At 39.1% G+C, this 16,644-nt stretch overlaps 1 protein-coding gene across 8 annotated transcripts in view; it reads left to right on the top strand.

Moving 5' to 3' along the window:
* Positions 1-16,644, top strand: part of LOC144934588 (prolow-density lipoprotein receptor-related protein 1-like) — a 308,957-nt gene that overhangs the window by 80,537 nt on the left and 211,776 nt on the right. For all 8 annotated transcript variants that reach the window (XM_078860553.1, XM_078860550.1, XM_078860552.1 and 5 more), the window contains one exon: positions 7,447-7,569. In XM_078860553.1, coding sequence (XP_078716679.1) covers positions 7,447-7,569 — 123 coding nt within the window. The remainder of the gene's footprint in view (positions 1-7,446; positions 7,570-16,644) is intronic.

The following is a 16,644-nucleotide window of genomic DNA, read 5'->3' as shown; positions in this document are numbered from 1 at the left end:
AAAAATTTCTACAATGACTGATTAGATTAATAACTGGCACTATATGACTCTACGTGTGTCTTTGTACAAAAGCACGTACTACTACTACAGACTATCTGTTGACATCTCTTAAGCAGCACAGTTTAAAGGGAGTTCTCATAAATTTAGCAAAGGCCAATGGCCCTAATTTTTTTTATACATCCTATAAAGTCATATGTAATACATGCGTATTTTTTTCCTGCAGGAAGCGCAGCTAGCAGAATAGACTCATCATCTGGTGGGAATGGAGGTGAATCTGCGGTATTTTGCATATTCGTATGCACTTATGATCTTGTCTGTCATTTGTTGGTGCTAATTAATTACGTTGATGTAACTTCAGATAATCAAATGTAAATAACTACAGTTTACAAATACCAGCTAATCAATTTCAATGAATGTCCTCTATGCAAATCATTTGCGTATTCTTTCATGGTGTAAAAATAGGTTAGGGTGTGGTCTGTAATGGACAACCATTTTGGGTATCCGCGAACTGCTGCTTGCAGAACAAATTGTCATTAATGATCATTCTTGGGAATTCTATTTTATGCCAAGCCCAATATGGAATTTAGGAATGTGTGTCAAATACAAAGCGATGCATTATGAAGCCACTTACAAAGATGCATCACTTTAAGTCCATAACCATTAGTTTAGATCCCTATCTATATATGAACTCATTCACATTTGTGTATGCATATGCACATGAACACGTGGGTTAATGTATGCGCGTCAAGTGTCTGGAAATAATGGTTATGAAAGTGCATTTCAATGGTAGTTGAAAACAAACTTTAAAAAATCTGAATACTCATCATTTTAGTTCTAATTTACAATTTTTTAAGCAAAATGAAAGACTACTTCAATTTCCTTTTGCATAATTAAACTACAAGGTCGTCTACTTATTTCTTTCATTATGAGTAAATGTTGCCCATAATGTAGAACTTAACTGAACTCTCGTTAGAAAAAATTTGCGCTGGGAACATTACTGCGCGTACGACGTGACTTTATCAGTGAGAAAAGCCTTTGGGACATTTCCCCCTTGTTCTTTGGAAACTAGTTACCGCAGCTTTAATCTTATTCGGTTTCAATGTCAAATAATTTCATATCAACCTGTGTTTGATTATTATTGATTGAAACAAAAGCTAAATCCACAGGGAAAACTTTTCAAAAAGATAATGGTATAGATTATAAACCCACAATTCCTTTTACACTGTAATGATTCAACACTGTACTCAAAATGCCATAGTCCAAAATAAGTAATTGTTACTTGCATCTCATAATTTATATTGACCAATCTAAAGGGAATATTGGTGTGATGGTCAACACACTGGATTTGCAATCCAGAGGTTGCCGGTTCAATTCCCTAGTGGCAGTTTATCAGGGGGCAACTATTTAATCTCCCCACCTCTATCTACGCAGCAGTTGGGTACATCACGTGTGGCAGCTCACACCACTTCCGTTACATCTGGCCTATGTGGAAGAGCAGGGCAAATACCAGAGGTGGGACAAAGTCATTGTTATGCAAGTCCAAGTCGAGTCGCAAGTCATCAAATTCATGACTCGAGTCTGACTCGAGTCCAAGTCACATGACTCGAGTCCACATCTCATAGGTGGGACAAAGTCATTGTTATGCAAGTCCAAGTCGAGTCGCAAGTCATCAAATTCATGACTCGAGTCTGACTCGAGTCCAAGTCACATGACTCGAGTCCACATCTCATAGGTGGGACAAAGTCATTGTTATGCAAGTCCAAGTCGAGTCGCAAGTCATCAAATTCATGACTCGAGTCTGACTCGAGTCCAAGTCACATGACTCGAGTCCACATCTCATAGGTGGGACAAAGTCATTGTTATGCAAGTCCAAGTCGAGTCGCAAGTCATCAAATTCATGACTCGAGTCTGACTCGAGTTCAAGTCACATGACTCGAGTCCACATCTCATAGGTGGGACAAAGTCATTGTTATGCAAGTCCAAGTCGAGTCGCAAGTCATCAAATTCATGACTCGAGTCTGACTCGAGTCCAAGTCACATGACTCGAGTCCACATCTCATAGGTGGGACAAAGTCATTGTTATGCAAGTCCAAGTCGAGTCGCAAGTCATCAAATTCATGACTCGAGTCTGACTCGAGTCCAAGTCACATGACTCGAGTCCACATCTCATAGGTGGGACAAAGTCATTGTTATGCAAGTCCAAGTCGAGTCGCAAGTCATCAAATTCATGACTCGAGTCTGACTCGAGTCCACACCTCTGGCAAATACCCTCTGGAAGGGCTCTCTAGAGCCCTCTAAAGTGGAGGCCGTTCCACCAATTGCTGGTGTGCACCGTTATGAATAATGAATCAGTCCTAAAACTGGTATATTTTTGACTCTTTTTAGTCCATTGCTGCTGTTTTTACTCCGTGAAATAGGACGTTCCATATATTATGGGTGTAATGATTTGTCCCCCGTTGGGACTCGAATCATTGCGATTCATGGTCAGGGATTGATTAAAGAAACAATTATTTAAAATATGGTGAATGTAGTGATCTCCAGTGGCTCGAGGAGTCATGTGGACCCATTATATACAACGTTTATAAACCCAAAATAAACTACATTCTTTCACATATAATTTGGCGTGTTAATTGTGAGCATAAGAATTTCCGATAAATGAATCAATGCAGCAAAACATCCCTCCTGTATATTTCTATATTGCCACATATGGAGGTGGCTATATAAATAATGCTGTGTTTTTCACGTTTGATTTACAGAACACGTTGTTGAGTATTCTATTGTAACTTTGAGTTGCCCAAAAATGTAACCTTAAATGGGACTGCTCGTTGATGTCTGTTTAAGTCTTCTCACCCAGTGTAACCGCAATGTCGGTCTTGTGACCATTTTGAGTGGCAGTTTTCGGTAAGCACTGTTTATGGAACAGAGGTTGACCTGACACACATCTGCTGCGATTTCCTTCAAGCAGTTTAAGGATTTCGATTTAAAGCTTTCGTGACTGCAGGGATTCATCTTCTTGGTTCTTTCGGTAAAGTCACGTAGAAGGGAAGTAATAAAATAATAAAAGCAAAACATAATAAAATAATTCTCAAGACGTTTCGGCCACAACGCAAGCAGCCGTCTTCACTTGAGGACGGCTGCTTGCGTTGTGGCCGAAACGTCTTGAGAATTATTTTATTATGTTTTGTTTTTATTATTTTATTACTTCCCTTCTACGTGACTTTACCGAAAGAACCAAGAAGAAGTTTAAGGATTGTCAGCATAGTTAGTATGGAACCCAATGGCGTAGGAGACAGTTTGATTTGCTCAAATGTACCTCTGAATGCCACGGTGATTTTCAAGGCTCTTTATTTGGGAGGGTTCTGCTTTGCACATTGTGATACATTGATGTTCATCTGCATGTGAGTGCCACCCCATCCAATCCTGTTTGTTTTGGGTTTCTGCACACACGTGTCTCATGTTACTTGAACAGTCTTGTTGCCATAGGGCTCACTTGGTCGTGTGTTTGGAACAGAAACCTAACTTCAAAGCAAATGTTCAAAGTACACCTGATGGAGCATTGTGGGGAACACATTAATGCATAAGTGTTCACTAGCTACACGTACAAATAATATATATGCTAATCTATCAGCTCTTTGGCCTTGCAGACTTATGTTAACCAGAAACGTGTTTAAAAATGCAAAGCCGCCTGGCTGTTTGAGCCCCAGAAGGAAAACTTGTCGTGAATTTGCACATTTACACACAAGCTGCTTGTTAACAGAAGTCTTGAAGGCCAAAAGGCCAATAGACTAAATGCATTTCACTTTTACGTGGAGATATGGCATGAAAGGAATGATTTATTTAATTTGTTACAAATCAATGTTGTTGCGAGTATACAAAGTAATCTATTGCTGTTGTTTGTATGCATGTTAACAGCAGGAAGCCTTTCAGACCTTCACACTTTCCCACCTGATGATGGATGCTTGTGTTGCGCCCGAAACGTCGTGATTTATTTTATTTTCTACCTACGTGACTTTACCGAAAGAACCAAAGAGTATGGATTCCTGCAGTCACGAAAGCTTCAAATCAAGATTGAACTTCACTGAATATGTAATGATCAATGGTCAAAAGAATAAGTAAAAAAAAAAGATTGCTAACAGCAGGCACAGTAATCATTTGTACCGAAATGTAAACGCAAATATAAATGCAGAAATATGTTTTCAGTCCGATAACAGGTTACTTTAAGCTACATTTATTAGATGTTATTCATTTCAGCGGGAAGGGCCTAGTAAGGTGCTAAGCTCCATTTCATGGGCATCCTGCGACAACAGTACAGATATTATTACACAGTCGAGCCAACAATTGTGGTTTGTAAAAAAATGTCTTGTTACCTAAACATATAATACAAATTTGGTAATTTCCTTTGGTTTGGGCTAATAGTTGCAGATGCTAATAAACGGTGCAGTGAAAAAGTTAACGGGACAAAAACAGGAGGCTTTTGAATTCAGCTTTAACTGACTTTTTTATTAGCAGCCATAGATGAGCACTGGAAATGTATAACCTCCTCCAGACAGCCAGCAGGAAGCCACAGACTTGCCCAAAAATGCCCTTGTACGTGCAGCAATGTATGGAAGCCTTTGAATGCATTGACGGGCTTTCACTGAGTTCCTGCAGCTGGAGAAAAACAAACCCATTGCTATTTTTTTTACTATAATAATCAGTGGGTTAAATTGAGCCGATAGATGTTTTATTGTGTTGAGTTTCTGAAACTGTTAAATATATATTTATTGCATGGGTTGCTTTATTAAGAGTTTGTTTTTATATTGAAATTCATTAAATGAGTTAGGTTCCGTCAGTGATATTTATATAGAGGTAATAAATAATCGATATTTATTGTTTTTTTGTTAAAATCATGACAATCCGTTTATTGGCAAATAATGATGACAGCTACAGCTATATTGGCACTGTATTGCCTGACAATGATTTGGTGTTCCTTTTACCTGTGTTTTTACTCGCAAAATTGCAACAAGCTACTTGATTATAAAGCATTAATGTGTGTGTACGTATACAATGCCATTTGAGGTTGCTTCGCCATTGGCCACATGCATGCATAAAAAATGTGTTTTTTTTGTGGAGAACCGTTTGCAAGCCTTATAAGGCACTTTGGCCTCATTTTAGAGGTGGAACAAAACACACAGTGATAATATCTCTGCCAAGAGAAGGGTTACTTACCGAAAGAACCAAAGAGTAATTCCTGCAGTCACGAAAGCTTCAAATCAAGGGTTACTATGTTTATTTTTTGCCATTACACACATGAAAGGGAAGCTATTACACGATTCCTAAATAAGGTTTTGGAAAGCCAAGCCACTGTCGTATGAATGTCCCCGTGTTCCCTATCGGCATCATTTAAATTCTCAACCTGTAGATTAATTGGTTAGTGGATTATCGAACACACGAATGTATATTTCTGTTCTTCATCTGTATATCTACCTGTCATAAAATGTACCTGTAATATACTCCGCCTAGTTTATGGAGCCATTATTCCATCCACCTTATGTCCTGCCGGTTAAGACACACAGCATATTACTTGTCGCGTTGTCAATTTAGCCCCTGGCAGTAAAATTTTAGTTGAATTTTTTAAAATATGAAATATCATAGCAATGTCTTCTAAAGCAAGCACAGTTGAGCAGAACGGGTGGCTCAACTTTCTTTCAAAGGATTCTGTGTTGTCTGATGGCGAATGTCTACCATAGAGGACTGTTTTCGTGGCTATATTTAATTAAACCACGCTGTACTCTGACCTAGAGGCAAACATATCAAAGAGGGATTGCCTTATCTCTGCTTCCTGGATATGCAGGGGCTTTTGCAGCTGTGTACGAAAGCCATCTGTTTTAATGCTAAAGTTAACTTCCGATAGGCTTTAGTAACACTCTTGTTTGCTTCCACCTTCAAAGTCACCACATGTAACTACAATTTGGATACATTTAATATGGTGTAATCCAGTGTTGTTGATTTAAGGTTTAAAACATTCCTTCCATGGATCACATATATACCAGTATGCATACCAAAACTATTTAGTTTTGTCTAGACTTTTTGGCCAAATTTCTTTTCACATTTCTTAGAGTTATTTGAGAGAAGTGTTTGATCTTCCAAAACATGGGCCATTTTTGGACAAAAACCTAAGTATTTTTTACACCTTTTATGCTAATTTTGAGCTGAGGTTATTTGTTTAAAGGTCTGTCGAGAATTGTTTTTGGATAAAATGCAGATAATGAAAAGTATTGCTGTTTGTCTTTTTTTTAGGTTGTACTTCTACCCACGTGGTCTGACAACCTTCCAAATATTCAAAGCTAATGACTTACGGTTAAAAATATTTTGACAATGTTCTTTAGAATCAATTACATTTGTTATGTATTTAACACGTGGGCAATTATGGTTTTCACTCTACTATTTCCTGAGGAAGGCAAGTTGGTGTTAATGTCAACAGAATGTCTATGGAAATATTAAGCTCTTGTGATTTAATTTATTTAATTTTTTTACCTACGTGACTTTACCGAAAAAAAACAAAGAGTATGAATCCTTGCAGTCACGACAACTTCAAATCTAGAATTAAGCTCTTGTTTTTTCGTTTTTAATTATTAATCTGTTACTCGTTTATAGTTTCATTGCATTGCCGCTTGGAGTTTCAAAGGTAGTATTGAAACTGGTAAAATACCTAAGCGCATTTACGCGGCTGCGTATGTATGCATACCTGTCAACCCATACGGTTTACCCATATTCTTCTTGTACAGGGAAATAGAGTTTTCAGGTCCATACGGTGTACAGCCGTTTCAATACAGGCAATTTTTTTGTCTATTTGTTTGTGTTTCTCCCTTGTGATGGGACTTTGTAGAATGAACGTTGAGATTTATAAGGGCACTGGGTGACCAAAAAGGTCTGAATTGGTCTGTAATAAGGTAGGCACTGGGTTGACAGGTATGTGCATGTCAGTGGGGGCAATTTCTTTGTGATTCGTTTGTTTAGATCTTTGTGAGAGCAGGGGTACATATTTAAGTGGTCTCTATCTGTGTTATGAAAAGGACGGCCCCTGCCATATACATGTGGAATTTACACCATTGGCTCAGACCTCCATTGGAGATGAATGATGCCCCCCCTATATTACTTGATTAAGCAGGAACGCACTTTGACTTCACCTACCGCTGATTAATTAATGTCGCTTTGTATTGCAATACAATCTCTCGTTTTGCGTGTTGAACGGTAACAATAGTGACCATTGTTATTGTAAGATAATGAAACGCAATTTCAGTAGCCAGATGGTGGTATGGAGAGGTCTTAAGAGTGTAATAAAAAACATTCCTTCTCAAATTGCAGGTCTTCATATAACATTGCAGCACGTACAGCAGCAGAAGCAGTACCGGTTGGGTCTGTGACAGTGGGTCATTATGGAAACGTGTGTGTGTGTCATTGCAGCTCCCAAGACGTGCAGCCCGACGCAGTTTGTTTGCAAGGATGGGCTGACGTGCATCTCCCTGGGCTGGCGCTGCGATGGGGAGAAGGATTGTCCCGATGGCTCGGATGAATCGCCGGAGATCTGTAAGCCTTTTAACCCCGTACTGGTAGCAGTGTGGTTTGAGTTGAGAGATTTCCATTCACTTGAAGGCTGTGTTTAAAGCGAACTGGATAAGTGATGGCTTTAAAAAATGTCCGATTTACTTACGGCGTAACACCAATGACTACAGGGACAATATATATTAACAGTAATATTGTCAATGGTGTGTCATTATAAGAATATGCAGTGGTTAATGCTTTGATTAAATAGTGGATTTAACTATCTTGTTATAATGCACCTCCACATATTGTGGTGTGCGTAATGTGAATCGCATGATGCTGCATTGTGTTATTTCTGGCCAAGTTCTCCGTGGTTTTGAGTTGGCACACAGAAGAGCTACACGATGTTTTTTGGCAGTTGAACTGAGGAAGTCCAGTTCCGCATAATAAATCTCAGCTTTGCTACCTTTTATAGGCGTTGGACAGTCTTGTTATGTCTATGACAAGGACACTTAAACGACGAAAACACTTGACCTATAGCAACGTATTGTTTATCTAGTGCCTATCCCTCTTAATGAGGTTTTATTTGACAATTAAAGAAAAATAATTAAGAATCTGTGTATAAACCACAATTGCATTCTATTAATATCATTTTACACACCGCACTCGAATCAGGAATTGGTTAAAACATTTGCACATTTTGGCAAAGGATGCTGGAAAGCCATCTGTTCTGGCTGCACCTGTCGAGCAATCTTTGTGTGCAAGCATTTCCAAAAAGGAAAGGAATAACTTCGCACAAAATGCACATTGAAATCGAAGCTGGACTCATGAGTGCAAAATATGTGCGAGTACATATTTTGGTTATGATATTTTTTCAATGCTATGTTTGGATTGTTGACTCTGCAGATCATTTACTTTATACATAATGTGAAAGCTAGGAGAACTAACACTGAGTAGTTTTGCACAACCTATCCCATTCCATTTTTACAGGAGCTATTTCTGTAATATAACAATAAATAACCCGAGCCAGGAGTTTATATTTGTGTGAACAGGGTGCTAGCTGTGTCTCTCCTTTCATGTACCTAGCCAGACAACAAGAGCAGCTCTTAACGACCTTCATACCGATGTGTTTTTTGTAATCTTCTCTTCTTGGTCTCACTTGCACTCCGTTTTGCAGGTGTGCAGAACGTTTTTCTCATAACTGTGTGTTTTCTCCCAATAAAAAAAAAGAACACTTGCATTTCTGTTGGGACACTAATTTGAAAATCACTGCGTGGATTTTGAGAGCCACAAAATCCAAAATCTTCTTGGTTCTTTCGGTAAAGTCATGTAGAAGGGAAGTAATAAAATAATAAAAATAAAACATAATAAAATAATTCTCACGATGTTTCGGCCACAACGCAAGCAGCCGTCCTCGGGTGAAGAACATGTCTGTCGATAAGACAGAGTCTGAATGACACGTCCTAGGCTTGGAGCGTATATTTAAGCTGAATTTGCATATCAAGATATGCAAATTATTTTGTCAAGGCGCTCTTCCTCCTCCCTCCCAGCTTAAATAGACGCTCCAAGCCTAGGACGTGTCATTCAGACTCTGTCTTATCGACAGACATGTTCTTCACCTGAGGACGGCTGCTTGCGTTGTGGCCGAAACGTCGTGAGAATTATTTTATTATGTTTTATTTTTTATTATTTTATTACCTCCCTTCTACGTGACTTTACCGAAAGAACCAAGAAGATGAATCCCTGCAGTCACGAAAGCTTTAAATCGAAAATCCAAAATGTTCTTGGAAGGTCATAAATGGGAAATTTCACCATTTCCAACCAATTCGATCTTCCATCTGAACGTTGCTACCATAGTAAATGATTGGAATGATAATCACATTGGATCCAAATCGTTGCCTCTGATCGTGTCTGATTAATTTTAATGATTTTATGTTAATTGTTTTTGTACTCTGAGAAACAGTTTAAACCTTACAAAATGCATTCATTGGCTGGCTGTAAGTATTTTATCACGAAACTAAAACAAATAGATTAATGATAACATTTCAATTATGTTGTGAATAAGCAAAAACGAAACTGCAAATCGTATATAAAAAAGGTACAATAGCAAACAGTACATTATCTATCCTAAGAACAGAACACTATCACTCCTGATTTTATTGTAATGTTTAGCTGTAAACATTTAGCAATGCACTCCGTTCAAAATTACATGATTAGGAGCAGACGTCAACTCCAGGAATAATTTATTTTCATCAAATTTTTACTACCTTATTTTGTCCCGTCTTTGCATCTGTCCCCTCTTCATTAACCTGAATATAACAACTTCCCCATAATCTGAATAGGTCATAAATATTGTAATTGATTGTCACACACTCAATCCCATGCATGAATAATCAGATGAATCGATGACAATTAATTCATTCAAGTCTATTGCTGAGCAAGCACCATGGGTGATGCACAGAAATATAGTGCATTGTACTCCAATCTACAAAGCTCTTCGGCAGTATTTTCAAGGTATAGAATATTTTATGTTTGTTATGTGTTTGATTAAAATGTATTTAAAGAAGCTGTTATTCTGTGTTTTAAACATGGTTTAAATTGTATCACTAATTTTAAGAGTTATAGTGTATACGATTTATAATGGATTTAAGAATTAGATTTCTGATGTAATATGGGGCACAATTTCATTTAAATATCAGAACTACGCATAAATTAATGTTAATCTTTCATTTTTCTCAATAACCATTAAACAACTGCCGGTTAGAAAGCATGTTTAAAATATATTGGATACATTTACCAATTTAGTTCAGTCGCGGGACACTAATACGCTATATTTAGTAATTGAAATTGTATTGTGAATGTCATCATTATAAATAACGGACATCAGTTGTGAAATTATATTGCCTTAATGAATGTGTGGCATGGAAATGTAGACTCTATGTTTAATTGTGGCTTGAGGGCTGAGAGGGAGAATGTAAATTAGGGAGTATATTGCTATTTATTCCTTCTACTTTACATGCATTAGAGTCTGCAAATTCTCACGATTCTCGATGAAATTACAATTACATTTTTTTTTCAAATCAAATGCAATTCTTAAGAGGATCATTGGAATTGTGGGATCGTGGAATTGTTGTAGCAGGGAGAGACCTGACAGTGTTGTAGCGCAGTATCGCAGTCGAGTAAGAAGGGAATAATGGTCAATGGGAGCCTGTATGGGCGATGCCTAGTAGCATAGGTGGGACAAAGTCATTGTTATGCAAGTCCAAGTCGAGTCGCAAGTCATCAAATTCATGACTCGAGTCTGACTCGAGTCCAAGTCACATGACTCGAGTCCACATCTCATAGGTGGGACAAAGTCATTGTTATGCAAGTCCAAGTCGAGTCGCAAGTCATCAAATTCATGACTCGAGTCTGACTCGAGTCCAAGTCACATGACTCGAGTCCACATCTCATAGGTGGGACAAAGTCATTATTATGCAAGTCCAAGTCGAGTCGCAAGTCATCAAATTCATGACTCGAGTCTGACTCGAGTCCAAGTCACATGACTCGAGTCCACACCTCTGCCTAGTAGTAATAATAATACAATTTATAACGCCCGCAATGTTGCGGACCGAAGACACAATTCTGAGGCGTGGAGCCGAGTTCGGTGTCGGATCGCGTCGCACGGTCCGGTGAGACTTGGTTAAATGTCGAGCTGAAGAGATGCACCTTTAGATGGTTTTTGAACGAAGAAAATTATTGATCGTTACGGATGTGAATAGGGGGGATGGCATTCTAGATGACGGGGGCTGTGACGGAGAAACGACGATAAACAATTACAGTCCTTGTTCTGCGAGTGTCAAGGCGATTCTGCATCGCACTGCGAATGTTTCTGCGATTCTTCGAAGTGTAAGGCATTAGCGGAGAACTAGTGTGCAATTGCTCTGCTTTCGCACACGATTCCGGCGTAGCATTCCGGAAAGCCAGCAGCAGGGGCCTTGGGGCTGACCTAGTACTGTCCTTAGCCATGCCAAAGCATTGGTAAAAGTCTAGGATATGCATGCAACAATGTAGGTATCTTTTCGTAGCTTATACACGGGGCAGCTGAGTGTTTATATAACACGTGGGTGTGGATGAGAATCGTACCAGCGCTGGCCTACACTGGCGCGTCTAGCCACCATTGGTCGTTCCATCATTCATAAACTTCATTGCCGGATTCGGGGTAGAATTGGGATAATTTGCCATGAATTTCAATTGTGATTTTGGCCGACAGTAATTTGCCCGATTCTAGCTGACTATAATCAGGCAAATTACCGTAGATTTGCTCAGCTAGAGTCTCATCCCGATGTTTCTTCGATCTTCGAAGGCAGAATCCCTGTTGGAATGCAGTGAAAATTAATGGGAATTTTTACATGGGAATAAATCATCAAAGAGTTTCTATCCTCCATGAATAGTCCAGAGTGGAATCATAGGAATCTAATTCCTCAGGGAATTGCCCAGCTCTAACACACACACACAAGCAAGTGTAGCTGAAACTATGCCATCGTTTTTTTAATGTCTTCTGCAGTAAACAAACATACTTTTATTGATGATTATTGGACCAGAACACATGCATGAATTCCATCTCGCATTGATTTTTAAGCTGAAATTTAATCTGCTTTGGTGGGAAGGGTCCTGCATATATTAACTACATATTTTTCCACGTTGGTATTCCAAGTGATTTAACCTGCATATATTAACTAAATATTTTAGCTTTTTGGTATTCCAAGTGAGTTAACATGCATATATTCACAATATTTTTCCACGTTGGTATTCCAAAGTGATTTAACCCGCATATGTATGGAGTGTATGTTCCGCAATTTAAAACGCATTCCAAACCTTCAGAGATGCCGTTAAGTCAGCTGTCCCATATGCTTGAGGGATCTAAAGTTGTAATGCTCTTCAGAAGATTTTTCATGGTGAATTTCTCTTTTGTCTAGCGGAAAGTTTATGACAGATGATTTTCATGTCTAGGTTGGCGAGCCTGTGGACGGCTTAGTATATTTGTAGATGCCAGTTGAATTTGATCAAATATATCTTATACTGTACTCTCGTTGCTTAAGAGAACTGTGCGTGGATTGTATTGCAGCGCTCTAGGTTGTCAGATAAATATTTAACAAATGCATACTGAAGAGATATAAAAACTATATGACTGGATTATAGTGTAATAAACATGTAATATTGTACAATATGTTCGCATAACTTCTTCATATCAATCCTTTAAATCGGTATGGTGATAACATACCAGCTGCAATAGAAAGGCTGAAGGTGATGATAATAATATTAATTTGCAACCTATCCATGCTGTCAGTCATCGGGCTTGAATGACAGTGTTCTGAAGGTGAGGGCCCAGGTTTAGAAATTGTTAACCACTGGTGACACCTGCCAGTCGTACTCACTACTGTGCCCCTGTAAAGCGATATAGATCGTGCCAAAGAGCGTGGATACATAAGCTATATTTAGGTCAAACTTGGGAAAATGTTAATCTTGATAAATATAACCCTACCATGTTATCAGTGAATCCTGAGTTCTTAGAGCCACACTATTTGCTCTGCTTCTTGTGTGAGCTTTTAGTGAATGCCAATCCAGGGGTGCGATGTTCACTGTTTTCTGTCTGGAATGTTCAGCTCCTCGGTGCTCACATGGCTGCCAAATGTCATATTTCCATAAGCATCACCCATCAGACTGGCAAAAATAGCAATACAGTATGTTTCTTTCTGTCAACAATGTGTACGCATATTTGCGTAAAAATACGTGGCCCTCAGTGTATCTTTAACAGACGAAATTAAAAAGTGCCCACGTTCCATGGAATGCATGCATTGCTATGATCAATCCGACTTGGGAAAACAATAATTACCAAGCCATGGTTTTATCTGCTGCTGGATGAAGGCTTCCCCAAGCCGTTGCGTGATGCGAAAATCAGTCGAGCTCCTGCACACAAGTGTATCTCATCGCTCTATGTTTCGTAGTTGAAAGCACCCTTAGGACATGTTTCCTCTTTAACTGCCACTTCAGTGTTAAGTCTCGACCACTGACCATCATCACTTCTTGTGACGTGACCTACCGCGGGCGCACTTACTCTTTCTTAACAGTGAATATTATGTCTCTAAATTGTGTTTGCTTTATGGCACAGGTGTTTTTCTCTCTGTTTCTCCGTTTATATCCAAGAATGCACTGCTCCACACTTCTTGTCAAGTGTTAATGTTTATGATCCATATGTCATAGCAGGTACTATGCTCTGATTGAAAACTTTAATTGGACTTTGCTTTTCATTATCAAGTCATGACTTGTTTAACACTTTTGACACTGAATCACGCTGTTATGCTGCAAAGGATAAAACGCCTACATTTTTCGAATTATCCAGTCAACTGGATTTGCAACTACCTATCTGACCCATTTAAAATTGTCTTTGTCAAGAATACATCTTCTGACAGGAACCCCGTTGCCAAGGGAGATGGTCGGGGCTCGTTGTGTGGCCCTATCCCGTTTCCTCTGCACGTCAACAACTTGCGCTGTTACATGAACCCTTTGTTTGCTTATGACACAGTCCTGATGACCTCCAGAAATCCCATGGCATCTACAACAGAACTTCAATCATCCTCAACTTCATGCCCTAAAACTGGTCCTCGGTGCTAAAAAGACCAACGGTTGTTATTCTCCGGCTGCCCCAAACCTGGACTCTCGCACCTTATTGAGTAGGTTGAGATATTCAATTATCTAATCATTATTCTGGACTCGAAACTGTCTTTCAAGACCCACATTGACCACATGGACAATACGATCAAAACAAAAAAACTGGAGTTCTGTACAGAAGGAAATGGTGTATTCCACCTCGACTCCATATAGTTACAGCCTCCATCCGGCCCGTATTTGATTGTGACACCAGCTACCGCCAAACTTCTGAATCTACCTTAAAATGTCTCGTTCATTATACCACTCCGCTATCTCCGTTATGTCCTTGACGCCCCCTATAGAAGTCACTATTGCAACCTGTACATCAACTCAAATCTGTCCCCCCTGGATATCTAGAGGGACCCATTACTAAGCTGTCTTCATCCTGATGGTCCTCAAACAAATCTGCCAATTGCCCAAAGGGACACTTAGTTCTTCTAGCTCCCTCCAGTAGCCTCAGAAGTAACTTCCTTATTACGAACAAAAATCAATTTGCTAAAACTTTGTTTGGTAGAAAGGCCTTCTGTGTTGCTGCTCCACATTTCTGGAATACCCTCGCCGCTTATCCACAGATTGCTTCCCTCCTTTCATACTCCTTCTTTATTTCCCTATTCAACTAAGACACGGCATATTGCACCTAACTTTTTTTCTGGCTCATCTTGCTACCACTTGTTTGCACTGGTTTTTTTTTAAATTATCTGTGTTTCATATGACCATTAAACACTTATTTTTTTGTCCAACATACCTCAAGGAACCCTGTACTTATTGTCTGCAATATTCATGTTTTTTGTTTTGTAGCTGTTTTGTTCACCCATCACGGATCTCACTTGTAAAATTGCTGGGCAACTGGCTAAATCGGATCATCCGTGTAACAAATCAAATAAATGTAAACATTTAACAGCTTCATGAAACAGTTGAAGATCTCTGTTGGAGAGACGAGACGAGAAAATACATCCAAGTATGTGTAACTATGTGAACTGGGCTCAAAGTGAGGAAATAGTGGCTGACAAGAGCTGGTTGAAATGGTTTTGGAAAACTAAATTCAAAAATAGTGAACTGGTATTTTACTCTTCTAAAAACCATGAAACAATCCCTTCAAATGAAGTGTTTGTGCAAGCGAGTAAAACACTCCAAAATGTATCACACAGATGTGACTTGAAGTCATCAACATTTATATTTTCACTAAAATATTTTCGACCATTTTCAATGGACTTGGATTTTCCACACCAGTGTGAAATTAATTCAAGAAGCAAATGTGCACGCCTATAAAAACTATGACTCCTAGTCCTAGGCAAAAACAAGAGGGAGAAAGAGTCATCCAAGCTTGTGTTCTGACTAATGTTTGGAGCAGATGTTATTTGCTTTGTGGAGCATGTGATCCCAGTGGCATTCGAAGTACAATACGTTTTCAGTTTGAATGAAGCTATTATTGCAAACCGTATTGGACGACAACCCACACTTGGGTATCCGTGCTTTTAACTACTTTGCTGTTGAAGGCGCCAAGAACCATTTTAACCTGTTGAATATGAATATATTATCTAGGTGTGGCACCTGTTGTGGATTTTTCCGTAAAGAATTACATTTACAAGGTAAAGTCACGTAGAAGAGAAATAATAAAATAATAAAAAGAAACCAATTCAATAATTCTCATGACGTTTCGGCCACAACGCAAGCAGCCGTCCTCAGGTGAAGAATGAAACACCACCAAGCTTCTCCACCTGAGGATGGCTGCTTGCGTTGTAGCCGAAACGTCGTGAGAATTGTATTTGATTATGTTTTATTTTTATTATTTTATTATTTCCCTTCTACGTGACTTTACCGAAAGAACCAAGAAGATGAATCCCTGCAGTCACGAAAGCTTTAAATCGAAATTTACAAGGTAGTTGTGTGGCACCGCTGAGTTAGAATTTCGGCAGCTGCCTGAGATTAGATTGGGTTCAAACTTGTGCAGTGGCTTGATGGCCTCTGCCCAGTCACCAATGACGGCGATGAACCTGACTGATAAATCGAGTGGGAAGTGCTGCCCACTACTGTGTGGACCAAAGGTCACTTGAAGGGATCTCTAGAGGGTAGTTCTAAGAAATCCATTTCCATGGACTGTTCTCTCAAGCGAAGGGTTAAACTGCTCTGCGAGAGGTCCGAATGGACACTTTGTGTAATTAAAAAATGTCTATGAAAAAGATAATGATGATTAGTTTTGGCTGATATCAAGGCAGCAGTCGTGTTTGGATAACTGTTGTACGTGGCCTTTCTATAACTGCTCGCTGTGCATGTTGCTTTGGCATACACATCTCTGGTCATCGTAAGGTAACATTTCTCTTATGCAGATGTTAATCTGTCTCTTTGCCGTTTCGACGATTGTCTAGACGATGTCTCGGAACATTCTCAGAAAATTAGGTCAAAACGTATTTTAAATCTGAGCTTCTTCAT

The sequence above is a fragment of the Lampetra fluviatilis genome, chromosome 10 (genome assembly GCF_964198595.1).
Source record: "Lampetra fluviatilis chromosome 10, kcLamFluv1.1, whole genome shotgun sequence".
Taxonomy (NCBI): domain Eukaryota; kingdom Metazoa; phylum Chordata; class Hyperoartia; order Petromyzontiformes; family Petromyzontidae; genus Lampetra; species Lampetra fluviatilis.
The sequence above is the reverse complement of the archived record's forward strand: the minus strand, read 5'-3'. Positions and strand labels throughout refer to the sequence as shown.